Source organism: Protopterus annectens, chromosome 2.part0 (genome assembly GCF_019279795.1).
Source record: "Protopterus annectens isolate FY-2018-M chromosome 2.part0, PAN1.0, whole genome shotgun sequence".
In the NCBI taxonomy this organism is placed as follows: Eukaryota; Metazoa; Chordata; order Ceratodontiformes; family Protopteridae; genus Protopterus; species Protopterus annectens.
The window spans coordinates 738,180,272-738,207,771 of NC_056728.1; the positions used below are offsets into that span (position 1 = coordinate 738,180,272).

Sequence of the window (27,500 nt, forward strand, 5' to 3'; positions counted from 1 at the left end):
AAAAAAAAAAGTAAAAAAAATTTTTTTTTCCGGGAAAGGGCAAAAAAAATAAAATGAAGAAGGTAGAAACACAAGTACAGTAAAAGCAGATGAATTTTTTTTTTTTTTTAATCTGAACAAGTGCTGAGATCAAAGAAACAGATTTGAGTGCTGAAACTAGAAAACTGGCTAGTTATAAGAAAAAAAACAAGCTAGAAGGCTTCCCTCAAACACAGAAGGGCTTGGGGGCTCAGAAGCCTACAAATAGTCTATACCACTTAACAGGAAAGGCAGGAAATAAGCTTAATTTTTTTTGTCTGTTTCACAGATGCTCTCTTTGTACACAGTAGGAGTGCCTGAAATCAGAATATGATCTCACTGCACTCAGTTGAGTGAGCAAATGAGATGGGCCCAGAGGCAGGCTGAGGGGCGGGCAGTTTCAAGGCCACTAACTGAAGAGCAGAGTTAAAACTGCCAGTTCAGTTAATATTCCTTCAACACAGTTTAAATCACCTTCAACACAGTTTAATTCAAATTAAATACTGTATTTTTTTTTTTAAAAAGTGCAGATAAAGGTACTTAAATTCTCTTATATATCCAGTTGAATATTACCAAGTTCTTAGCCGGACAAAGCTGAGGTTTTTAAGCAGAAAATATTTCACACTGTACTACTTAAATAGGCAAGGACAGGAAATCAAAGAATGTGTCTACTCCCACACCTGTAATTACTAGCAAATAACAAAATTCAGCAAACACTAACTTCAGTTCAAGTTACTGAAGAGCAGAGTTAAAACTGCCAGTTCAGTTAATATTCCTTCAACACAGTTTAAATCACCTTCAACACAGTTTAAAATCAAATTAAATACTGTATTTTTTTTAAAAAAAGTGCAGATATAGATATAGATATATATATATATATATATATATATATATAGATATATATATATAGATATATAGACATATATATATCTATATCTATATATATATATATATATCTATATATATATATATATATATATTTATATATATCTATATATATATATATATATATATATCTATATATATATATCTATATATCTATATATCTATATATCTATATATCTATATATCTATATAGATATATAGATATATAGATATAGAGAGAGAGATAGATATATATATATCATATATAGACACACACACACACACACACACACACACACACACACACACACACACACACACACACACACACACACACACACACACACACACACACACACACACACATATAAAAAAATGACATAAAAGCAACAATGGTAAATCACTGCGAGAGTGCCTGGATACTCACATATCTGAGGAACATGTTGTTTGTCTTTCCAACAGTAACATCATTCAAGATAATTGTAGCTACTGTATCCATTCCTTCACATACCAAATTCACTTTCTGCCAAGTGCTGTTAATTATAAAAATATTAAAAAAATAGTCGGTGTTACTGTTTAAAACTGTTAAAAAAAGAATCAGTTCTAATAAAAATAAATTGGGAATACAATCTAAACTTTGGTATTAAGCATCAATTGAACTCCAAGAGTAATTTTTCCATAACATACATTTAACTTACTATGCACATCACCATACTAGCTCAGTTGTTTGGTAAGACAATACAAACATTTCACAGATTTAGTCAATAAACAGGTGGATGCCACTTAGTGACATACATAACTTCAGAGCTATATGACATAACTACTCCCCCTCCATAAACAATAAAGAATCAAGATAGTGACAGAGATACCTGGATTTTCTTCTGTAGACTGTTCTCCACAGACAAACAAAACTGGCTACTTAAATGTGCCAGTTACCTGCCTTTTATATCAACTGTCATATGTACAAGTAGGCTTGTAAAGTTAATGCAATGTGCTGCACAGCACTTGTCAAATGACACCAGTAAATCCAGAGAAATGAAGAGAAATTAACTTCACTTTCATTAATGTACAAATCACATCTGTGAGAAGTTGGATATTTTAGAGTTAAATCACCAGGTAGCATACATTTAAAAATATTAGAACCTCAGAGAAAATTCATTGTTCAAATCCAAAAGGATCATTTGGATCATCCAGGAAGGCATGAGTGAATAAAGAAAATGCTTGGCCATGTAGATCAGCATGGTCATCCCCACCACATTTTGGTACTGAACATGGCTGTGCTCAACTACATACCACAACCATGGTTTAGGGATTAGAGGGTATGGGGATGCACAAGACCAACAAGGATTAGTCTACATCCCACTGTCATACCAGTCCCAACAGCAGTCATGGGACTGGGGGTGGAGGGATACACTAGACCACCATGAATTACTCAAAGTGCTGCACTGACAACAATGGCAGTACAGGAATCAGTGGGTGGGAGAAACCACAAGAATAGATTAATAAAAAAGTAAAAAGGCGCTCCCAACGTAACAAATACCAATTGGCTCACAATTAATATCTTATTATAGGGGAATATCTGTAATAATACTTTAATAACATTGTGATATCAATTTTCAGATTAGATATAGCATTAAAATTAGTAAAAAATATATAATGCTGATTTAATACATACACTACAATTATACGTAGCAAGGACCAACTATGCATTATTATTTTTTAATTTATAAAGGACATGTTGGTCAATCGAGTGGAACTGCTAGTATTCACAAAATATTCATTATAATGCAGTGAATGAGTGTGACGGTTACACCGTCTGAATCTATTATATATAGGTTCATAGGTTCATACTAGGCTATCTGCCCTAGGGCATTTATAAGCCTAGCCAGAGTGTGTTTGGTTTTCGCCACCCATTTTAAATTAATTTTGCTATGCCTTTTTTTGAGGTTAGTATACTGTGCCTCTGTCTAACAGTGACACAGAAGTGACAGCCGGGGTAAACCTACGATCTCCCATCCACTCATCAAGATTCCTCTTGAAGAGAGTCAATGTGGGACTCTGCCTAACCTGGACTGGGATTTTATTCCAGAGTGAAGGGAGCCTCTGGGTTATGAATCTGTCCCTCCAGCATGTCCTATTTATTTCAGTGCTGAGGTTCAAGTCTCTCGAGCGCGTAGCTCGATGGGATTTGGATTTTCTGAGGTGCAGCATGTCCATTAATTCCGGGTTGGACATGGCTTTATACATCAGGCACAGATCGCCTCTGAGCAGGCGGTATGCCACTGAGTAGAGCTGGAGTTTCTTTAACCGGGCAGCATATGGCATCTGTTTGAGCCCTTTGATCCTCTTGGTGAGGTACTTTTGGGGTCTTTCCAGTTGCTGCAGGTGTCTGGTAAGATACATCCTAAAAGGGGCATTGTACTCAATTATGGGCCTGATGAGGGATGAATAAAGAGGCACGATGACCTTCCCTGATCTAGATGTGAATCCCTTCATGATTAGGTGGGCTATATAAAATGTTTTTCTAACCACTTTGGCCACGTGGTTGTCAAATGAGAAATTGCTATCAACTTGGGTCCCCAGGTCCCTAATGAATTCTTCTGTACTTAATGGATTACCACCTATGTGGTAATTTGTGGGCATTTTGTTTATGCCAAAGGGGATGACTATACACTTTTTGGCGTTTAGCTTGAGGCCATGGCTTTGGCACCAGTTGTCTGTTTCTATGAGGCCCTTTTGGAGGATGCTTGTGTCGGCTGGAGAGTTGATTATGGCACCCAGTTTGCAGTCATCTGCAAAATTGGTCAGCCACAGCCCTTCCGTGTTGGCCTGTACCGCCGAGAAATATATATCGAACAAGAGAGGTCCCAGGACTGAGCCTTGTGGGACGCCACTTGTAACTGGTTTGGAGTCTGACATAGCTCCAGCAATTCTAACCATGTGGGTTCTGTCCTTGAGCCAGTTTGCAACCCATCTAGTGACATAGGGGTTTATATTTAAGCTGGTGAGCTTATCTATAATGCCCGAGTGGGGTATTGTATCGAAGGCTTTTGTGAGGTCCAGGTAGGCTGTGTGGACCACCTTCCCTAGTCAATGGCCTTGGTGACTGTTTCAAAGAAATCGACCAGGTTTAAGAGGCAAGATCTGCCCTTAACAAAGCCAAACTGGGTAGGATCCAGTGTCTGTAGGTCCCCAATATCTTTATTTATGAGGTCCATGATGATCCTTTCCATAGCTTTGCAGACCAAGCTAGTCAGGCTTATGGGCGATAGTTTCCAGGATCCGTTGAGGCACCACCTTTGTGGAGAGGGACCACTGTTGCTGTACGCCACTCTTTGGGTACATATCCTGTAGTAAGGCTAAGATTGAACAGTAGTTTTATGTTTGGGTTTAGCTCTTCTTGGAGTTCATGTAGGGCAGCCAGGACACCATCTGGTCCCATTGATGCTGTGTTTTTGCTTTGGAGAGGCGGCTCTTACCTGAGCATCTGAGATGTCAGGGGCAGCACCCTGTTGGGATAGATAATTGCCCTTTTGGTGGGAGGGAGGAGTTTGCACTGAACCTGTCAGCTAGGATATTGGCAATGTCTGTGGGCTCGGTGTATTTTTGTCATTTGGACTAATTCTGAGCATATCTGGGAATTCCCACCCAGGTTCCTAACATAATTAAAGAAAGCCTTGTGATTATCCTTAGTGTCCTGTGCAATTTTTCTCTCGAAGCTAACCTTAGATGATTTTATGAGTGCCCGTACTTTTTGCTAATACTGATCAGAGATGTCTTCCCTTTTCGGGATTTTGCTCTATCGTGTAGTAGCTTCCTCCTTCTATTGTACAGTTTGTTTATGGCTGGGGTCCTCCAGACAGGACATCTGCCTTTGGAGGATTGGGTCTTGGTTTTATTTGGGATTGCATGATCCATGCATTCCTAAAGGTGTTCATAGAATGCGTTTATAAAGGATTCTGCGGTCTGGGCCGTATTTTCCAGAGGCCCGGGAGCTTTGAAGGATCTTGCCTCGGTTTTGAGGCATGTGAAATTTGCTTTAGAAGTTTTTCACTGTGGTTTTCTGGGCAGGGGGTGGGGTCGGGATGTGAATATCCAGTGAGATTAGTTTATGGTCTGATCTTACCAGTGAGGGATACACTTCTGGTCTGGAGCATAGTGTCCCCATGTTGGTGATGATCAGGTCCAGTATGTTTTCCCCTCTTGTGGGAGTGGTAACAAGTTGTTCCATAGCATTTGAGTTTATAAATTCTAGGAACCTTTGGGCTAGGGTGTTGGAGCTAGAGTAATGCTCCCAGTCTGTGTTTGGGTAGTTGAAGTCGCCCAATATAATGGTGTTTGGAGAGACCTTCATATTTTCCAGTATTCTCAGGAAGGCCGAGTGGGGTTCCTGTGTTTGGGAGGGTGGTCTGTAGCAGGCTATAAACTGGAAGGCAGTTTTACCCACAGTTAGTTGCACATGGATAGTCTCTGATGCTTCGTGCTGTGCCACCAACCTGGAGGTGTGGGTATCTGACGAATATTGATACTCCCCCTTCTTTTGTGGTTCGGTCCAAGTTTTGGGGCCGAAAAGCATGGTATGAGGTATAACCTGATAGTGCTGGGGTGCTCTCGGGAGCCTTGAACCAGGTTTCTGTTACTGCACAGATATCAATGTTCTCCATGCTAAGGAGAGTTTCGAGTGCGTGCATCTTGAGGTTTAGACTTCTGGCGTTGAGTAGCATTACTCTTAGTTTCTTATCCCTTGTGATACCTATGGAGGTGGGTTTGTCTTTTGAGCCCTGCCTAAAAAAGGCACTATGGGGTAGCAAGAGCCTTTGCCAATATCCGAAAGCCCAGGGTGACAGGTGCAAGCCATCCCTAGCGAAGCATCGTGGCTTGTCGAGCATGTCATCCCAGGCTGACAGGCATTGGATCCCATTTGAATGACACCAACACTTAAGCCAATTGTTGAAATTGATCATCTTGTCTTCATATTGTGGCATCATTCTTGGTGAGGGTAAGATGCTACTCAAGGTCAGGGTCATACCGGCCTGGGCTACATGCTCAGAGAGCTCCTCTATGTCTCTTTTCATGTAGTCCAGGGAGGTGCATCTCAGGTCATTCACACCAGCATGGACAATGACAGAGTCATATTTGTACTTGCCTTGGAGTGACCTGAGTGCTTGTGTTATGTGGCGGATCCTAGCGCCCGACAGGCAGCTCACCGTGACCTTCTCCTTGTTCAGCCTGGTGAGCGGGACGTCAGTGTGCCTGACAATAGAGTCACCTATTACAAGTGTATCAGGTGTGTTGTTTAGCCTTAAGGGCTGTGACTGTTTGGCACACTGGCTTTGTGAGCTATGTGTTGCATGTGTTTTTTTTTTGGGGTAGCGGTTGCTTGGGTGTCTGCTTTGGAGGTCTCTGCTGCTTAGGCAGATTTTTATTTAGAGCCTCCGAGTATGTTTTTGTGTGTTTATGTGTTTGGTTTGTTGTCGTGGTAGGTCTATGTGAGACTGGAATTGTAGTGAGTGTGGTTTCCTTCTCCTCCTGACTGGTTACGCCAGTACCGAGTTGAGAGAGCTTAGCCTCCAGTTTGGCTATATGGTTGCATCTCTCGCATGTGTTGGAATTTGTTGGGAAGAGGAGAAGGTTGTCTGTGTACATGAGGCAGTTGTAACATTGCCTCGAGATTCCCAGATTCACCAGCTGGACCGGAGAGGAGATTGACAACTGACCTTTGGACATGCTAGAATAGTATTGGGAATTCCTTTATAATTGAAAAAAGGGCCAATGGGGAACAAGGTACTCAAGGGCAGTTTGTGAGGGTGTAGTGCTTTTAATTTTTTAGAGCTGACTTATATAATTGCTTTAGTGAGCAAGTGCCAGGTAACTTAAATGCAATGTGTTACAGGTAACTTAAATGCAAAAACAACAAACAGTAACTTTCTTTCAAGTGAAACAAGGAAATAAGTACAGTAAGCAATGCAGATATCACTAGGGATCCACAGAAGTGCTAAAAGGCTGTGTTTTAGGTGGAATTAGCGTTTCAGGGAAAATAAACAAACAACAAGCATACAAATAAAGCTAGATTCAGCAGGCCTGGAGCTAGTCTATGCTACAGCAAACAAGGTGTACCAATTTCAGTAAGAAACAGTTAGAATATGCAGGCACTATAAGCCTTTAACCAGAAATTCCCTGCTCAGAAGGGCAGTCCAGCCTCTCCTCCCACAAGAGTGCAGACCGCAATCCTTCTTAACGTAAAATAACTGGCCTGAAGCCCAAGTGCTTTAACCAGAACTAATACACTTTTAGAATAACAGACACTGAGCTCTCAATCAGCAGTTCCCAACTTAGATGGATGTAAGCTACCTGTCCTGCCACCACAGTGCAGGCCACAAACCTTCCTAATGTAAAACAACTGGTCTGAAGCCCAAGTGCTTAATCCAAAAGACTTAGAAATGATAGCTACACTTTAATCAAGTTACTACCAGCAGTAATACATACAAGTGAATACTTTAAAGAATGCCTGGATTAGTGCTCAAGTTATACAAACAAAGCTAGATTCAGCAGGCCTGGATCTAGTCTATGCTACAGCAAACAAGGTGTACCAATTTCAGTGAGAAGCAGTGCAAATATGCAGGCACTATAAGCTTTAACCAGAAATTCCCAGCTCAGAAGGACAGAGTCCAGCCTCTTCTCCCACAAGAGTGCAGAACACGAACCCTCTTAATGTAAAATAACTGGCCTCAAGCCCAAGTGCTTAAACCAGAATTAATACACTTTTAGAATAACAGACACTGAGCCCTCAATCAGCAGTTCCCAACTTAGAAGGATGTAAGCTACCTGTTCTGCCACTACAGTGCACACCACAAACCTTCTTAATGTAAAACTGGTCTGAAGCCCAGGTGCTTAAACTAAAAGGCTTAGAATGAGTTACACCAAGCAGTAATAAATACAATTGAGTACTTTTAAGATGACGCAAAAGCAAAATAAAGTAGGAAAAAACACAAATACAGTAAAAGCAGATAAAAAAAAAAATTGTTTCAATAGCATGGTGATACCACCTCTTCAATTAAATATAGCACTAATAACAGTGGATTATACGAGCAGCGTTTATGAGCAGCAGAGACTTATTATGAGTTATATTTTGAATTATGAAAGATATATTGGTTTATTGGTTGGCCGGATGGAGCTATTTGCATTTATAGAATGATTATGGTAGAATGGATGAATGTGCCAATTTTGTTAACTGTACTCACTAAATATGACTTGAAGGTTGGTTGCATTTCCTGGCTTCATTATTTTTAAAAAGGACAATATAACAACGTATTCCAATAAGCTTAGTTTTAGACTTATAATGAAGGGCATATAATGAGTGTATAGTGTGCTATAGGCATCTGCACACACACATACATATTTTATATATTGTATGGTTTAAATACGCTGAATGTTTTTAAATACTCTCTGCATGGTTATTATGGTATAAAAGCATTGAGTTAGATTTTTGCTAAGAATTTTAAATAGCAGCAGCAAATTTATATATAAAAGTTATTTATACAAGCTGCCTACAAAGTTTTGTTCTATATTATAAAAGTAAGGAAATTATAGTTTTACAACTTTTTATTTAAATATGCACTTAATTGAATGGTTTTGATTTTTATGTGCTTTGATCTGAATGTTACTTTAAATGTTGAATTGCTTAATGAGATCTAACATGTGATGTTTATATAAAGACAGAATGATGTTTTTTTTTCAAATTTTAACAGTCTGACGAAGCTTATGTAAAAGCACTTGCCTTTTGTATACAAATTAAAAACTAGGACTTATTTTACAAATACGAACATTTTGTTTGTTTTATGTATGGTTTATGCTGGAGTTATTGCCAAGCCTTGGTTACCTCTTAGCTGGTTTACTTAGACTAAATGTTATTACAAGGATAGATTAAATTGAAGTGTTGTAATGGCACTAACATCACAATGGAGATCAGGAAATGGGAAAACCACCGGACACTAGGAATGAATCAAGGAGTAAAGTGCCATACTGGCATTAACAGCAGTACAGTGATCAGAGGGTAGAAGAAACACTAGACCACTAGGGCACAATAGATACATGCCATAATGGCATTTCAACTACTATAGAGGTGGGAGAAACACAGGAGGGCAGACAGGTTAGGTACTGTTGCTGGAACTGTAACGTGTGTAGGAGACTGTCTGGGGGGAAATGCAACTGGCTACATAAGAAGCAATTCACTACCAAGACATGCAGATAGTCAATTTGCAAGTCATTCATATTTTCTGAGGGATGGTTACGGGTGGGGGGATAAAGTTGGAACTGAATTTGTCCATTAACAGGTTCGCTACATCACCGTGCTTGGTAAAGGTGGCATCATTAATCACCAGTTCAGCATATTGTTGTGTGCTGCCCTTGAAGTTTGACATAACTGAAGAAAGCCTTATGGCTATCTTTCACCTGTGAGGCTGTCTTAACCACAAAGTTGACTTTGCTTGACCTAATTAGCCCTCTTAGTTGCCCATTTAGTTGACAACAGAGTTTTTAATCTTTATGAGAATTATCCTCCATGATTTTTGCCATAAGTTCTTTCCTTTGGCTGTACATCCTGTTCAATTTGGCATGCCACCAGGGTGGTTTGACATGGCTGTACAGACCTTCTGAGAAATTCAGCATATGTGCTGTGTTCTCAGTGTTTAGTGGGACACTGAATTTTGACAAATCATTACTTAAAAGGCATTTGTCTTAGAATAGTTCCTAACTATTACTGTTTTAACTGGATTTCAGAGTTGATTTTGAAGGAGACAACTTTATGGTTGGACTATATCAGGAAAAACGAGACATTACTGGGGTACAGCATTCTCCCATATTTGTGAGCACAAGGTCCAGTACATTGCAGCCTCAGCAGACATATTCACTACTTCACCAAGGGTGGTTGTATTTACAATCTGTGCCTGTATAGTTGAGAAAGTACAGTTGTATAAAATCTTACCATAATGGTAGATGTCCTTGCCTTCACTGCTGCAGTATTCATTACAAATGGCAGTATTCATTACAAATGGGAATCCCTGCCGTGAAGTCCACCATCCGCCCAGTTTACAAATGTCTACTGTTGCTTTAAGGTATGCTGAATGTCACCTACACACTCCTTGCATAGCATGGGGCATAAAGGTGACATTCAGGCGTACCATCCTCAGAAATGATTGCCCCAGTAGGAACAGCAGTCCAAGGAAAACCAAAAAGAACCTGCACATCCAGGAAGGAAAAAAGACTAGGAGGATGGTAAAGGCAAGGAAATCTACCATTATGGTATGATTTTACACAACTGTACTATGTCCTTGCATTCACCACTGCAGTACTCATAACTTATGGCAGAGTGCCAAAGCTCAAGAAGAAACTTGGGAGGAGGAAGCAGCAACAGAGCCATCTAAGAAGCCATGAAGAATGGCATTGTTAAAACCAGCCCTAGCTCTAGAGATAACATCCAACTGGTAATGTTTGGTAAAGGTATGCACAGATGTCCAGGTAGCAGCTTCAAGAACAGAATCGGTGTCCAAGCTCTTGAAAAAAGCATCCGAAGCAGCCACAGTTCTAGTAGAATGACCCTTTACAGAAGAAGGAAGGCTCTCACCATGAAAAGTGTAACACAAGGAAATAGCCTTTGAAATCCAAGTAGAAATAGTTTGCTTGGAAACAGCCAAACCTAAAGACCTAGGATGAAATGAAACTGGTCTGATTTTCGGATAGCTTTAGTTTTATCCAAATAAAATTTGAGCTGTCTATGTACATCTAAGGTATGCAGCACCCTCGCACTGTCAGACTGCAGTGAGGGGAAAAAGTAGGCAAATGAATAGACTGATTAAGTGACAACTCATTAACCACTTTAGGCATGAAAGGAGAATTGCTACATAAGGACACCCTGTCCTCATGAAATATCAAAAAAGGTAGACAAGCCATAAGGGCTTGCAACTCAGATGCTCATCTGGCAGAAGTAACAGCTAAGAAAAGAACAATGTTGCAAGGAAGCTGAAATAGCAGGCTCAAAAGGAGCCAGTCAATTTTTCCAGAACAAAATTAAGATCCCAGGGAGGAGGAACAGGCTTCCTGGGAGGTCTAATATTAAGGACACCTTTAAGAAATTGCTTATCCTCAAATCTAGAAGCAAATGGGGGAGTTAAAAGCAGGCAAGCAGAAACAGCTGATAAGTGGACCTTAATAGAAGAATATGCCAAATCAGCATTGAGCAACTCACACAAATGAGAGAGAACAAAAGGAACATCCGCAGAAAGTGGGTCCAGGTCAAAGACACCAAATAGAAAACCTCTTCCATTTAGACAAGTAGGATTTCCTAGTAGTAGGTTTCCTGGCCTCCTGCAGGACCTGCAATACTTCCTCAGAAAAAAAAGGTGTCTATGAGGGATAAAAACCCTATCACCCACAGTATCAGTTGAAGCGTGGACAGGTGGGAATGGATGAGAGACCCCTTACTTTGTGTAAGGAGATCCACCCTGTGAGATAATGTGTGATGATTGTCCTTGGCTAGATGCAGAAGTACAAGGAACCAGTGTTGTCACAGCCAAAAGGGAGTCGCCAACAAGATTTTGGGAGCATCCTGTTGAATCTTGAACAGGACTCGCAGAATGAGAGAAAGGGGAGGGTATGCATAAAGAAACATCCCCTTCCAAGAAAATAAGAGGGTGTCCACCTTCCACACCAGAGGACCTGGAACTCTGGTACAAAACAGAGGAAGTTGTCTGTTCAGATGGGAGGCAAAGAGATCTACTTGAGGAGTACCCCACTGGTGCACTATGTCCAGAAACACATCCCTGTGAAGCATCCATTTGTGGGATTGACTGAAGGACCTTCCTAGAGTGTGTCTGCCACAATGATCTGATCTGAAGGAATATAAACTGCCTGAAGAGTCACTTGATACTCAGATCCTGTACCAGAAGTGCCAGCCGGCAAAGAAGGTAAGATTTTGTTTCTCCCCCTTTGTTGATATACCATATAACTGTGGCATTGTCTGTGAATACCTTGAGATGCCCTGGAGAGAAGAGAGGATGAAAGGCCTGAAAAGCCAGAAAAAGAGCTCTCATTTCATTGATGCTGATGTGTTCCTTCTGTTAACGAGGCAACCACACTCCCTGAACCCTCAAAGAGCCAAAAGTTGCTCCCCATCCCACATCTCAACCATCTGTGAACAGATCCTCAGAAGGAAGAGGAGGTTGAAAAGGGAGACCTGGATTCAGAAACAACTGCTGAATCCACCACAGAAGTTCTTTCTTGAGACACAGGAATGGAGGAACTGTAAAATCTAGAGAATGTGCATGATGAAGCCACACCAACTACAGAAACAACTGGAACTTCCTCAGGTGGAGTTTGGCCAGAGGGAGCATTGGAGTTGTGGAAGCCATGAACCCAAAAGCTCTCAGAAACTCTCTGGTTGTAATGGAGGCCAGGGAAAGAACAGTTTGAAAGTAAGAAATGAGAGTTAAGGCCTTTGGAGGAGGCAAGAAAGTCAGCATTGGTACCATCTGAATTCTGCCACCCAGAAAGACATGATCCTGAGAAGGAGTCAGGGAAGACTTTCTGAAGTTTAGCGTGAACCCCAGGCTCCGAAGAAGAGAAATGGTAAAATGAATTTTGCAAAAGGCCCTCTGGAGAGGATGTCTGAATCAGCAGGTCATCCAAATAAGGAAAAATGTCGTTTCCTTGAAGCCTGCAAAAAGCAATCACAGGAGTGAGACATTTGGTGAATAGCCTTGGGGCAGTAGAAAGGCCAAAGGGCAAAGCACAGAATTGAAAATGCCAGGAAGCATAACAGAAATGCAAAAATCTTCTGAAAAGTGGATGGATCGGAATATGGAGATGAGCATCCTTGAGATCCAGAGACACCAGAAAGGCCCAAGGGAGCAAGAGAGGAAAAATGGACTGAAGGGACAACATCCTAGGTCTCAAAGTACATTTCTTTCTGGGCACTAGAAACATTGTTGAATAAAACCCTTTCCCCTTTGAGACACAGGCACCTCTTGAAAAGTACCCTGAGACAAGAGATCTCAAAGAACCCCTAGAAATAAAAGGAAGTTGTTCCCGAGGAGGCTGAGGAATGCCCACAAAAGGAGAATGGGAAATCCAGACCATGAAGTACCCATGCCGAATAATTGACAGAACCCAAGAATCTTGGGTGATTCAGAGCCAAACAAGGAGAAAAAGAAAGGTGAAGAGAAAGAGGAATGTGGCTAGGAACAGGTGGATAAGTCAGACAATGCTTGGCTTGTCAGGGAAGGAAGGCTTTAGAATCCCTGCAGTCAGTGGCCTTAGGAGTCCTCCTTTAACCACCCTTTTTACCTTTAGAAGGAGGGTGAGTGCCTACAAACAAGGGAAGTTTTGCTGAAATTTTGACACAAGAGAAACAAAGACTTGTTTAAGCACCTGTAAAGCCTTCCCCCTTGTCCTGAAGAGACTTAAGTAAACCATCAGCTGCTTCCATAAACAAAAGTTTATCATCCAGAGAAGTATCCATCAACTTAGCCTTAACATCACTGGGTAAAGATTGAAGCCTAAACCAAGAATACCTGCTTAGAACCGAACTAGAAGAGACATCTGCTATATCAGAACTACATTTGATAGAATGATGAACTACTTGAGAGGAAGTCTCTAGCAAGGAAAGAGCAGAAGATTTACTCCCAGAGTCTGGAAGATCAGAAAAAAGCTGACAAGCCTGAGAAAGAACAGCCAACACATACCTAGAGATATGGGTTGGATAATTAATAGCCTTAAAAGCTAGGGTAGCTGAAGTATAAACATTTTCTTACCCAGCTTATCCATGGTCCTACTGTCCTTGTCAGAAGGCAGTAACTTGGACAAAGGAAGCAAGTGAGATGGCTTATAAGAGGCTACAGACACCACAGAGGGATCAGCAGCAGGACATTTAAACAAAAAGGAACAATCCTCAGGCACCCTATAAAACCTATCAGACTTCTTGGGAGCTGGGGCAGAGAATCAGCGCTTTAGAGGCATTGGAAAAAATATCCAATAAAGCAGCCGCAGGTTTAGGCGATTCCATCTGCAGTAACTTATAGCACCTCTTATAGATATCCGAAACCTGGGCACAATCCCACTTAAATTCCATCATTCTAGAGATTGTATGCCCAAAGGAAATTTCCTCAGAAGGATTATCTAGAGTATGAGAGTCCTCCTCCTCCTCAGACCCATAGTCTAAAGGAGAAGGAATCTGGGTAGAATAAGCAAGGGATTCTTCATCAGAATCCAACTCTTCCTCAGAATTCAATTCTTTGGGCATTTTAGGGGAAGAAGACGACCAAGGAGGAGCAAGAATATAAACCCCTTGAGGAGGCCTTAATGACAGTAAAGCATTAGATAACCCCTGGGTGAAGGCCTCCCACTCACTTTTTGGATTCCCTAGGAGCAGAAAAAACATGATTAGTTTTCTGTTTCTTTAAGGGGACGTCCATCCTAGAAACCTGAAAAGGCACGGACTCAGGACAGCATTTCACAATGTAGTAGGAACTTCTTAAAAAGAAACTGTGGAACCCCCCAGACCCCTCGGAAATAATTAATTGTGGTTCCACCTGAACACCCGCAATGGACCCCTGCATAGCCTTGGATGTGCTGCCTGTCAGATCTTTGCCGACCTCCAATCCAGACATGGCAGAGAATTCTGACAATACAACCAGGCAAGTCTCCGGATTTGTAATAACCTCAGGAGAAACTCCCGGCAGAGGCTGGACACCAGAAGATTCCGTTCTTACCTTTTGCACCTTCTTCTTCCGTGATGGCTGATCCTTGGGGCAGGAAGTTCCATCCATCTTTAGCAAGAAGCTTAAGACAGTGGTTCTCAAGATACAATAAAAGGGAAGAAAGCCTTCCATGAAAAGTTTTAGGGGCAAATACCTGACAAACTGAACAAGATGTATGGTCGTGAGCAGCTCCTATGTGAAAAAGACAATTATTATGGCAGTCTTTATGGGGAATCAGTCTCTCACAATGGCATTTACACTTCCTGGATGACATTAACCCCCCAAACAGCATACAATAATCAGAAAAAGAACAAAAAACCCAAAGGGGTACTTATCTGCAATAGTGACGACTTCAGCAAACAGGAGTAATCACTGGAATGCCAACAAACAGAAAAACAGCAAAAAAAAAAAACAGACAGAGGCAACATACAGACAGTCAAAAACAGCATTTGGACTGGTGGCAAAGAAGTTCTGAGGATGGTATGCCTGAATGTCACCTTTATGCTCTATGCTATGCAAGGAGTATGTAGTTGACATTCAGCGTACCTTAAAGCAATGGTAGACTTTGGTAAACCAGCCATACAGTGGGATTCACAGCAGGGAATCCCATTTGTAAGGAATACTGCCATTTGTAATGAATACTGCAGTGATGACTGTAAGGACATCATATAGGATTCTTGAAGTCTCTCATGACTAGGGTGTTAGGTTGGATGGCAAGTTTCTCCAGTAGGCCCTAGTATGTATTGTGAGCTTCTTGGGACATGCAGAATGACATATAGCTGGCTAGGATCTGGTACAGGATTTTGTCTATGGTGATCTGCAAGTGAAGGAACTCCAGCATGTCATCCTGTTTGACCACCCTAGAGGTATGCTTGTTACTTATGTATACTGAGACACCTCCTCCTTTAGCCCTTGTCTGTGCAGCTCTTGGTCTAAACGTGTGAAAGGCACTGAAACTTTGCACTGCCGGGGTACTCTCTGCCTCTTTAAACCATGTCTTGGTAACAACACAGATGTCTATTTTTTTGTGTGACGAGGGCATTGAGGGAGTGCATTTTTTTTTAGGCTCCTAGCACTAAGCAGTAACACCATGAGGTTCAACTGAGCTGGTTTTGGAATGCCAGTAGATTTGTCAAGTTTGGCATTGCCTAAAATGGGCACTGTACAGAGAACTGTTAACCCACTCCAATGTACAAAATTTAAAGCAGTGCAGAAAAAACAGAAAACTAACTAATGAGCTCTCTTACCAATAGAGAGACTACACTATGAGTCCTTTTGTATGTTTCCCAACTCGGACTGACCAGGCAAACACCTGCTGCCACAACAGGAATAAACCCAACTTCCTAATGTAAAAACACAGCAGAAGACACCCTCAAGTGCAATGCTACCACAAATCAATTAAACAGCATGCTGGAAATAACTTGCTGAAGGGGATTTCAAGACAGTCTTACACCAGTAACAGTGACAGGAAGAGCACTTTTTGACAACAAAAATGAAATGCACATACAGAAACAGAAAACAGTAGCTGTCACTCAAAATAACTTAAACTAGTATTAACAATAAAAGATACTCAACTTTGCCTGGATGGTGCTGGATACAAGTAAAGAATTCTGGAACTCAAGCTAGGACTCCCAGGTTTTGCTGAGCACTGGGAAAACAAGCAGGAGACAATATGTAGTAATGGAGGTTTACTCAAGAGCAACACTGGTTTACTTTGTGGGCACTCAGTATAATGGGTCTAGGGAAAACAACCGGTTAGTATTGTACATAAACAGCTTATACAACAGACAGTAGCACTAAAAGGGGAAGGAAGGGACTTTGGAAATCAGATTACCATAAGGGGTGGAGGCCAGAGACACAGCCTTATACAACCACCACAGCAAACGTGTTGGAGGGCTGGGAAACAAATTTCAAGGAACAAGTAGGTTAAATAGAGGGGCATCTAATCAAATAAAGCTGATATTGGAGCGCTTTCAGAAACATCAGCTTAATATGTTAGTGGTGGATGGGGCAGAGAACTTTAAGCAGGTAAATGACAAGCAGAATATAAATGCACTGAAACACAAGCTGGAGCAGAGACTATTCCCTCACTATTGAACTTCTTACTACATTTTATGGCGCACTGTTTATGACTAATGCTCAAATTCAGAAGTAGTACACAGTGCTGCCACAGCTGTTAATTAAACTACAAGACTATGGTGCAGCAGGCTTTAAAGTACAAACAGATAGCTTTTACAAGTAATTTTACTTGTGGAAATGGAAGTGCAGAATAATGCAGAAACACAATCTTTCCACAACTGTAAATTTAGATGTAAAACTAAGGTCCCAGTCCCAGAACAAAGTAAAAAATGCAGACACCCAACCATTAGGCTAAAGCAGAATTGAAATAATTCTCTTTCCTTTTTGATGAAAAGTTACTCAATTCCACACCTCTCCAAATTTTGAATAAAAGTCAGCACATGCAAAAAAGGTGGCAAGCAATATGCAGAACAGTCAAGTAAAGTATGCAGTTGTGAATGAAAGAAAGAGCTAAATATCAGCAAAGACAAAAATGCTTTATGAAGATACCACATGTTCAATATGAATGCACTAAGGCCAGTGCTTGCACACAAGACAGACCACATGTCCATGAAAACGCAAGAGATCATTACCAGGACAGGGTTAAAATAATCATCTTTAACCAGATCCTTGACATGCGCCATGTGGACTTTCCCACCTTACTGCAGTGTGCGACTATCTTTTAACTATCTTCCAGCTTAAAAACTGTGTCAAAGTCATATGTCTTCTAACAATGAGAACACACTGGAGACATCTGGAGTGTAGAGTAGGCACTCTCACACTGACAGCTTATGAATTTGGTCACCTGTTTGGTACGGCATGTGGATGAGAACATAATATTATTCAATACTCATTATGAACACTGCAATGTGCCTTGCAGGCATTCTCCAAAGCAGCAAGCCTACAAGTACGGCTTACTACCATCAACTTCACCTAAGTGGGCTTACAGATCCCTAGATGCCCCACAAAATGGCGCTTGAAATACTGCACAGTTTGTATGGAATCAGCATTAATGTCTGCATACAGCTCCCCAACACTATGTATAATGACCATATGAGACCGAGGAACCATATGTAACAAGTGCAGCTAAATGAATGGTACCACACTGGGATCTGGTTGGTACGCATGAATTCAATAAGAATGGGTCACATAATTTCACTTGATAAACATGTTTCTACAGCAAAATACAAACACACCCTGTACTGTATATACAGCTACCTTAAACAAATTGTTTTTATAACATACTTGAAGTTTCCCTTACAATATTAAAAGAACAGGACGATCAAAGCACACGTCTCAAAATATAAGTCAACAAGAAAACATTTAGTATTCTGAAGTGGCAGTTCATATGCCTAGCTACACTGGGCAGAAAGTCACACATGATCCAGATAAGGCTCGTTGGATGTTGCATCCTGTGCCAAGCTGTACTACTACATGTTGTGGGATGGAAAGGCTAAAACTTTGTATACAACAGGTGTACCAAGAGATGCCACGGAAACAGAACAGGACAGAAAGTCAAATGCTTGAGACTTTCAGTAGGATGAGTCTCCCATGCCAAATACAATATAGAGGGTAAAGCATTTTCTGAGTAATAACATGTGGACACAGTAGCTGGCGGGCCAGTGCATACAAATGTGGCAGAAACAGAATCTGTCAACTGGTTCAGGAAAATAAACCAGTTGCCTGTGTTTTATTTTTGGTTTGTCTTTTGTTTTTGAAAAATAGAATCTGTGTTAGTGTTATACCACCACCACCAGGAGGTTACTGTGGAGACAGTAGGGTAATATGAACATGTATACCATGCCTGATAAGGTATTAAACATGCTTCTGTCAGCATCACATATCTAAATGGATGTTAACACTGCTTCTGACATTGAATATCTGTATCTGGGGAAAACAGGTCCATGAAGTCACCACAGCCAGTAGGTGCAAATGCATGTGTGTACAAGGACAGCATCTTGAATAAATGTTGGTTTGTAAAGAGGGCCTATCTCTCAGCCAGTCTCTCGTGTAAGTCAGGATACATACTACATGACAAAGGTTTACTGAAGATGTGCTCTGGCTTAGTGAGGTGTGCAGTCTGAATTCTCTAGAATGAAAATACACAACATGATACACAAATCATTACATCATTACCATTAAAATCTATATGCATGTTTTTCTTATTCATTACCATTAAAATCTATATGCATGTTTTTCTTATTTTTTGAAAATTAATAAAAATATTTTCAAAAAAATTCTATATGCATTACATCTGAATTCCCACTTTTCTAAAAACGATGAGGTAGCATGTATTAAGCTATACTGATCATAACAAGATAAATTTAGCACTATACTAAGCATGATATAGGCTGTTTACATCAAAACAAAATGTATGAACAAATCTGAAAATCATTTTAATAAATTACATTTTTCAAGCATTAGAATCGACATTGTGGAACAGTTCACATATATCTGCATGGATTCTGCAATGCTCTACACATTTGGACTATCTAATAGGACTGACTATGTTGCACTTCTGGTTTTATTTTTGAGCTGAGCTTTGTGTCTTGACTCTTGACTATCACAGTTTTCACTGGGCTGCTTGTGACACTTCCTGTTGCTATTCTTCCTGAAACTTTGAGTTCATTATATCGGTCTTATACAAATGCCTGCAATGTTTTACATATTTTTCTTCTTCCTCACAAAGGACCACGGTGTAGCTGCTGGGCTACCTACTTCATCATGAGGCTGCTGTCATTCCCATGGCTTTTGTATTCTTACTCTTTCAACCTATAAATCTTGTAGCTTCCCAACTTTCATTAGTACAACTGTGGTAGAAACTGTTGATTTCTTTGCAGCACTTTCTCTACATTGTGTATATTTTCAGGCAACAGCAATGCAAATGAACAAAGTAATCTGCATTAACAGGTGAGATGGTGAAACAGTGAGATCCCACACTGCAGCATTCCCATATTCCAGAAATACAAGATGACTATCTTCATGGTTTTTGCTACAGCTCTTTGTTCATTAGAAACTTTCCTACCTTGCTAGATCCAACTGTCCACTGATCTGTGGAACATATGGACTTAATGTTCTATATCTGAACTTAAATTTATGCACAAATGTTTTCAATTCCTGATTCTACCATTCAGGACCTTTATTCACGTATTATCTCTTCTTGTAACAATGATGAAGATATTAATGTACTAATCATGCCCGCACTTATGGAACATCTATATTATATACGAGACAGAAGCATTGTGTAATACTGAACACATCTGTATACAGTTTTGATGCTACAAAATAATCTAGAACTGACTATGTTAGCATTTCTTCCTTTAGGTTGTCACAGCATGCACTACTTTGTTCTATTAGAGCCGACATTCCTGGCCAGCATATCAACTCTCTCTCTCTTTGCATTTTATCATTCCAAGGTGCAACACCTGCATCCTATCCTCTCAGATATCCATTTTTTTGGTTGAATAGGAAGCATTACTTTGTCAGTTTCTAAATATTAAGACCAGGGCACAATTTATTTATTTTATAAATGAAAAACAAGACTGAATTGCTTTCCTCACCAATGATTTCTACTCAAGCCTTCCCCTCTTTGTAATGTCTTTCAAGGACTCCATTTTAAGTCACTGTCAGTACAACTCCAAAATTATTTTACTTTTTCTTGTGCCATTGTTAAGTGTGGAACTGCTTAAAAAATGTTTAGTTATTCTAACAATTTTCTTTCTTTTCAGGTAAATATTTTCTACTCATCAGTTGTTCAACACACCTTCCATGGTGTGCATTCCGTTTTTACATACTTCTGTAGACTAAAATAACATCCTCTGTAGTCTCAAAATAGACGCCTTGTAAAAAAGCCTTTTTTAATATTCTTTGTTTTGAAGAAGGTTTGCCCCCCCCACCAGTAATTTTTTTGCTATAGATTCATACAGTATTACTAGGCTAAAGACCCAAGGGGCCCAAGTCTAGCCAAGTTTTCCCGGAAGAATAATGATGTCCTGCATCCAAAGAGGACACTGACAGCTAGGCGTTTATAAGCTACCTCTGTCCATGAGGGACATGGGTGCCAGGCCCGGTGTAAATCTTCTATTCCCCATCCAATTGTCTAGGTTGCACTTAAACAAGCCAACAGACAAACTCAGCTTCACATGAATGGGAAGCCTGGTTCGTTGGAAGGACAGTCTCTGGGACACATATCTGTCTCCCCAGCATGTTCAGTTTATGTCACAGACAGAATTCAGGTGCCTAGACCTTGTATTTCTGTACTGTTTGACTTACAAATATGTAGGAGATTCACAAGTCTGAGGTTTGTGGATGCCTTGTAAGCCAGCCATAGATGACCCCTCAGCAACCTATAGGAGACTGATTAGAGGAAAAGGGCTTTAAGGCACTCTGCATAAGGCAGGGTGGTTATGCTATATATTCTTTTTGTAAGGAACCTTTGAAGTCGCTCTAGTTGCTGCACATGCCTGGTCAGGTACATAACAAAGGAAGCATTGTACTCTATGATTGGTCTGATAACAGCACAGCACAGTGGGATAATGATCTCTTTGGACCTAGTTGCCATGCCCTTATTTTTTAAGCTGTGCAACATAAAAGTACTTCCTCCCCACTGTGACCATGTGGTGGACAAAGGTAAGGCTACTGTCTATATGTGTAACCAGATCCCTGACCACTGGGTCAACTCTTAGGAGTGTATTATTAACAAGGTAATTAGCTGGGATGGTTGATTTCCCAAAGGATACAATTATGCATTTCTTACTGAGTTCAAGACCATGGCTTTGGCACCACTTACTAGTTAGAGCGATACCTTCTCAAAGAATGCTAGTGTCTTCAAGGGAGTTGATAACCCCCACCTTAAAATCATCTGCAAACTTAGTCATCCATGAACCTTCAACTTTTGTTTCCATTTCATAAAAATAAGATACCAAAAAGCAGTGGGCCCAGTACCAATTCCTGTGGGACTCCGCTAGTGAATGGCCTCTTGGTGAAGGTGGCCTTACCTATTTTAACCTCCTGGGTTCTAGAACTGAGACAGCTGGCTATCCAGTGGGTTATAAAAGGGTTTTATACCTAAATTAGCAATTTTTGTCTCTAATGCATGAGTGGGGTATTGTGTCAAAAGCCTTGGCCAGGTCGAAGTAAGCTACGTGCACAGTCTTATCTTCATCCAGTGCTTTGCTGACCCTCAAAAAAATCCACCAGATTTAATAGGCATGACCTTCTTTTAACAAAGCTGAACTATAATGGGTCCAGCATTTGCAGGTTACCTGTCACTCTCCTACACTGGACACAATAGAGGAGTCTTTGTGCGTTCTCTTTAAGCAGCTTTACTTTATACAAACACATCACGATGGAAGTTTACTGACTTAAAGTAACGTACATACAGACTAACTGCAATTCTTTAAAGATACAGCACATAGCACTTGCTCTCTAATCTACACTACCTATATCCTAACTTATATCCATGACAATTCTTTCCATGTCCTTACATACGAGGCTTATCAGACTTATGGGCCAGTAGTTACCCAGATCAGTAGTTGGATCTCCTGTGTGCAGCGGAATGACTGCAGCCATCTTCCATTCCTTGGGCACAAAACCTGACTGAAGGCTCCAGTTGAAAAGTGATTCAAGTGGACCAGACAGATCATGTTTTATGCTACTTATTAAACATCCCGGGATGTTATCATGGCCAACTGATGCGGTGTTTTGGCACTGGAAAGTGCATTAATGATGTGTTGTCTTGTAATGGTTAGGGGGATTATGTTATGTAATATTTCCCTTGGATTATCCGGGGAAGTAGGTGGAGAAATTTCAGCTGAACCTGTCAGACAAAAGGTTGGCAATGGCTTCCGGTTCAGTGTGTGTGATGCCATTTACTATAAGTTCTGTGCATTGTTGTCTATTTCCTCTGAGGTTACAGACATAGCTCTAGAAAGCTTTGTGATTGTTCTTTGCCTGAAAAGCTAAATATTTCTTCAAACTTACCCTTTAGAATACTAATTACCCCTCTTAGCTACCTGTTTAGATTGGTTGGGGGGGCTTTTAGTATGTATGGTTTTGTACCTCCTACGCTTAGCCAAGAATTTTTTCTTTTGTTATATAACTGATTGATAATGTGATTCCACCACGGTGGCTTGTCTTTTGAGTTTGTCTTATTCTGAATACGAGTGGGCACAGCTAGGTCTATACAGCTATCAATAGGGCTGTACAGAGATTTTGTAAATAGCTCAGTGTGTTCTATGGTGTTTACTGGGTTTGGGAGTGCTTGAAATTTAACCAAGGTATTGCTTAAAAGGGACAGATTAGCCTTGGAATAGTTCCTAATTTTTATTTCAGGTAATACTACCTTATGGTCAGATCTCACGAGCAAAGATATTACACCGGGTGAGGAACACTGTCCCCCACCCCACATTCGCAAGTACACAGTCAAGGATGTTTGTACCACAGGAAGGAGAATGGAACAACTTTTGCAGGATGTTGGTATTAAAGTTTAAAAATCGCTGGGCTTGTGCATTAGAATTTGTGTATGATTTCCAATCTGTAGAGGGATAGTTGAGCTCTCCATGAGTATTGTACGGGCTTGAATGGTGACTGACTTTAGTATATTGAGATAAGAAGTATGGGTTTCCTGGGACATGGAGGGGGACCTATATGTTGCAAGGATATAGTATGTATGAGTTCCAGTGGGTCATATACTAACTAGTCTGGATGTGAAATTAGTCTTAATATAGGCTGACTCTCCTCCACATTTAGTTCTGTCCTGTGCAGCAGCTGGTCTAAAGGTGTGAAAAGCATTATAACCTTGTATTGTCAGGGTACTCTCTGTGACTTTAAAACCACTCCACTACTATGCAGATATCTATACTCTCCAGGGAGAGGAAGGCTTGCAGGGAGTGGAGTTTTTTTGTTAAGAATTCTAGCATTGAGCAGTACCACCTTCAGATATTCCTTCATAGATTCAGTTGTTCTTGGCGTGGATTTACCACGGACTGTGATTGTTCCTGATATTCAGCTTGTTTGGGGTTCACTTCATTGTTATAGATTCAGTTAAGTCGGTAGGTTTATCAGTTTGGCCATTGCCTAAAACGGCACTATGGGGATTGAAAAGGTCTTTGCTAACATCCAAAAGCCTAGAGGGGATAAGTGCAGATTTTCCCTGGCAAAGCAGAGTGGTCTGTCAACCATGTCCTCCCAGGCTGTCAAATAATGTACCCCCTGGAGTGACACCAGAAGCTAAGCCAATTGTTAAAATCAATCATTTTCTGTTGGTAACACAGCATCGTCCTTGGAGAAGGTATTGCTCAGTGCTAGCTTCATACCTGCCTGACACACAGTCAGCTAGCTTGATCATGCATGTCTCGCTTCATACAGTCAAGAGAGGCATGTCTCAGGTTATTAGCACCCACATGGACTATGACAGAGTTATACTGGTACCTGTGGTTCAATGACCAGAGTGCCTGTGTGACTTGACGGATCATAGCCCCAGAAAGGCAGCTAACCATGACTCTCTCCTAATTCAGTCTGTTGAGGGGGACATCTGTGTACCTCACTATAACATCAACAATGACCACGAAATTAGGCTGTGTGCTGGTTTGCCTTAAAGGGCTTAGTAGTGGAGGCACTGGACAGTGTTACTATGTGTAGTTGTGGGTGGTGTTTTAACGGAGTGTCTATGTGATGGCTGAGAACCCTTTCTTTGACTGTACTGTGCAGGAGGTCTTAGTGTTTTCGGAAGGTTACCTGTTAAGTGTCTCAGCATAAGTAATTTGATGCGCAGGGTCTTTATTCTGTACAATAGGTATGGTGCAACAGTCACTAACAAGCTCTATAGGATTAGTTTTGGTTGTTTGGGAGAGTTTTGCCTCCAGCGTTAAAGTGGACTATCAGTATACATGAGGCAATTGCTACAATGCCTCAGAAAGTACAGTTGTGTACACTTATAAATGTAGATGTTCGAGTGTATTCACTGTTACAGTCATCACTTGTGGTTTATCTCTGCTGGTTAGCCCATGGCTGGCCCGAATACCAGAGTAAAGGATTTCCCTTCTACGTCAGCTGCAGGTCGCCTGACACTGATGTCAGGTCATCAGGGCTATAAAGAGAGGCACCCATTACATCAGTTTTTCTTGCCCCAAACCTATAGAAGCCCTTCCAAGAAGGCCTGAAGAAGGCCAACCTGGAGTAGGCCATTAGCTATGATGGAAATAAAAAGGGGGGAAGGTGGGAGGGAAACAGAACTGTAACAGTGAATACACTTGAACATCTACATTCATGGTAAGTGTACACAACAGTACTATGTTTTTCATTTTTCACTGTTGCAGTCATCACTTGTGGGAACATTCCCAAAGCTGAAAAGCTGGGTGGAAGGAAGGAAGGAAAGAAGCTAGAGTCTAAGCTTGCACTGCTTTAAGTGGAAGCCACAATGCCCTGCAGGACTGCTGAAGGAAAGCCTGCCTTGGATTCGGAGAAAATAGCCAGTTGGTAGTGTTTTGTGAAGGTGTGAACAGATGCCAGGTGGCAGCTTCTACAGCATCCTTGGTAGTAACGTTTCTTAGAAGGCAGTGGATGTTGATGCTGCCCTAGTAGAATGGGTTCTGACTGATTTGGGAGGTATCTTCCCATGAAGGGAGTATCAGAAATGGATGCAATGTGATATCCATTTAGAAATGGTCTGTTTGGATATAGGCTTCCCCTCTGCCCCTAGGGCAAAGCTGACCAGCAGGTGGTTAGTCTTTCTGAAAGACTTGGTCCTATCCAGATAGTATCTAAGCTAAGCTGCCTGTGCACATCTAATGTATGAAGAATCCTTTCCCCCCATTTTGTGGGCTTAGAAAGAAGGTAGGGAAGATGGATAGCCTGATTAAGAGCTACAACCCAGCAGGGATAACCCACAAGTGATGACTGCAACAGTGAAACATGAAGAACATCACCCAGTCAGAAGTGCATATCCAGGGAGGCATGAGGAAAACTTAAATATTGAACAAGTCAACAGACATACTCATGGAATTTCTCACAGTCAAATTGTGAATGCATCCTTTACTTTCTTTAAAAAAACCTCTTTTGAGCATCTGTAACTGCTCTTGACCCACTGGCAACTGGTATATTCTGAAAGATCACACCTCCTATAAAAGTCTGACTGGCATCACCTTACAATACATCTGGCTATCAACATCACAATATTTTTATAGTGATGCATTTGTAACTACTTGTATTTCAAAACTCTTATTCTGTTAAAAGCTCCATTCTCATGTTACATTTTCCTCTAAAAGATTTCTCTAAGATGCACAGTTACCTCAGAAATATTAGGTACAAACCTTGTAATGCAACACTCCTAGAAACCTCTGTAATGCCTACTCGTCTCCTCTGGCTTTTGGCATTTGAACAAATGTCCAGATTTTCTGTCAACAGGTTTCAGTCCCAATCACACCAGAATATGATCCATGTGTGTGTTATTATTCCCAAATTTTCTGAAATAAACTGGTAGGCACAACAATGCATTAATCACACTTGCACTTCAAGTCTATATTCTTGATGCTGGGGATACCCGATGATGTCATCTCTCAATGTTGTACAATACAAAAGTTAGGAATTCAGATTTGCTCATAATGGGAATTTATCGAGCTCCCTAACAAGTCTAACTCTTTTGTGATCACCTCGCACAAGTTCAATCACAAATGAGCAAAAGTTCTTGGATACGAACAATACTTGGAAATAATAGACAAAAATCAGTGAAGAGAGAAAAATTTCCGCAGGGGGTACTCCCCTTGAGAAATGTTACATGCCTACACCCCTTCTGCTTATATCTCCCAATTTCAAGGTTACAACACACAGGAAAAGGAGATATCCTCAGTAATCAGCAATTCATCCTTTTTTTTCCCAAACATCTTTATTAATTTTATACATATGACAAAGGCAATCTTACATTTATATAAATGAAAAACATACACAATGATATCACTTCAGTTACAGTTTACATCACAGACACCACTGAAACAACTATAGTTGTAAACATTATACAATCACTTACAAACCATCCAGTCATTGTCAGTTAAGCATTATGTAGCTTATTCAAATCCTGCCTCTTAACCTTGTTCCTGGCTCTGCATATATTGTTCCCACAATTCCCATTTTTCCCTATGTAGTTTGCTCCTTCCCTTTTCTAAAGATCCCAATTCCAGTTATTTTATCTGTTACTATTTTCACTACTTCTAGTAAAGTTGATCTAAACTTTGATTTCCATTTTCTAGTAAATGCTTTTATGGCAGCCACCATAATTAGAGTCAGCAAGGCTTTACTATGTCTAGGCCATTCAGATTCTGTAGCATAACAAAAAAATCATCTCCTCAGTCAGTCCAATCTGCTCACCCAGCATCTCCAACAGAGCGGTCTGCAGGGAATTCCAAGTCTGCCAGCTCATCACACTTCCAAAAAATATGTTCCCAGCTACCTCTTTCTTGCCCGTCACACCTCCAACATTTACTATCCACTTGAGGAAAAATTCTTTGGAGTCTACTTGGGATATAAAAATACCTATATAAACACTTCCAGGCAAAGAACCTAAATCTTCTAGACTTTGTTGCATATTTGGGAGATACACATATATTCCCCATTGTCTCTTTGTGAACTGCTTATCCAGTCTCTACAGCAAATCATCCTTTTGTTGAAAAGCTAACCAATCACACACTAATGACTGAACAAAAGAGTGTCAATCAACAGTGTTATGAAAACAAGCTGGCTACCATCCAACCCATTTAACTGAAATTAACTGGGAACTGAACAGAAAACTTTTTTAAACAGTAAATAAAACTGAAC

The 27,500-nt window shown here is 40.6% G+C and overlaps 1 protein-coding gene across 1 annotated transcript in view; it reads right to left on the minus strand.

Annotated features, from left to right (window-relative positions):
• The window catches only part of MANBA (mannosidase beta), an 894,686-nt gene that overhangs the window by 819,270 nt on the left and 47,916 nt on the right, over positions 1-27,500 (minus strand). The window contains exon 3 of the mRNA XM_044061058.1: positions 1,310-1,415. Coding sequence (XP_043916993.1) covers positions 1,310-1,415 — 106 coding nt within the window. The remainder of the gene's footprint in view (positions 1-1,309; positions 1,416-27,500) is intronic.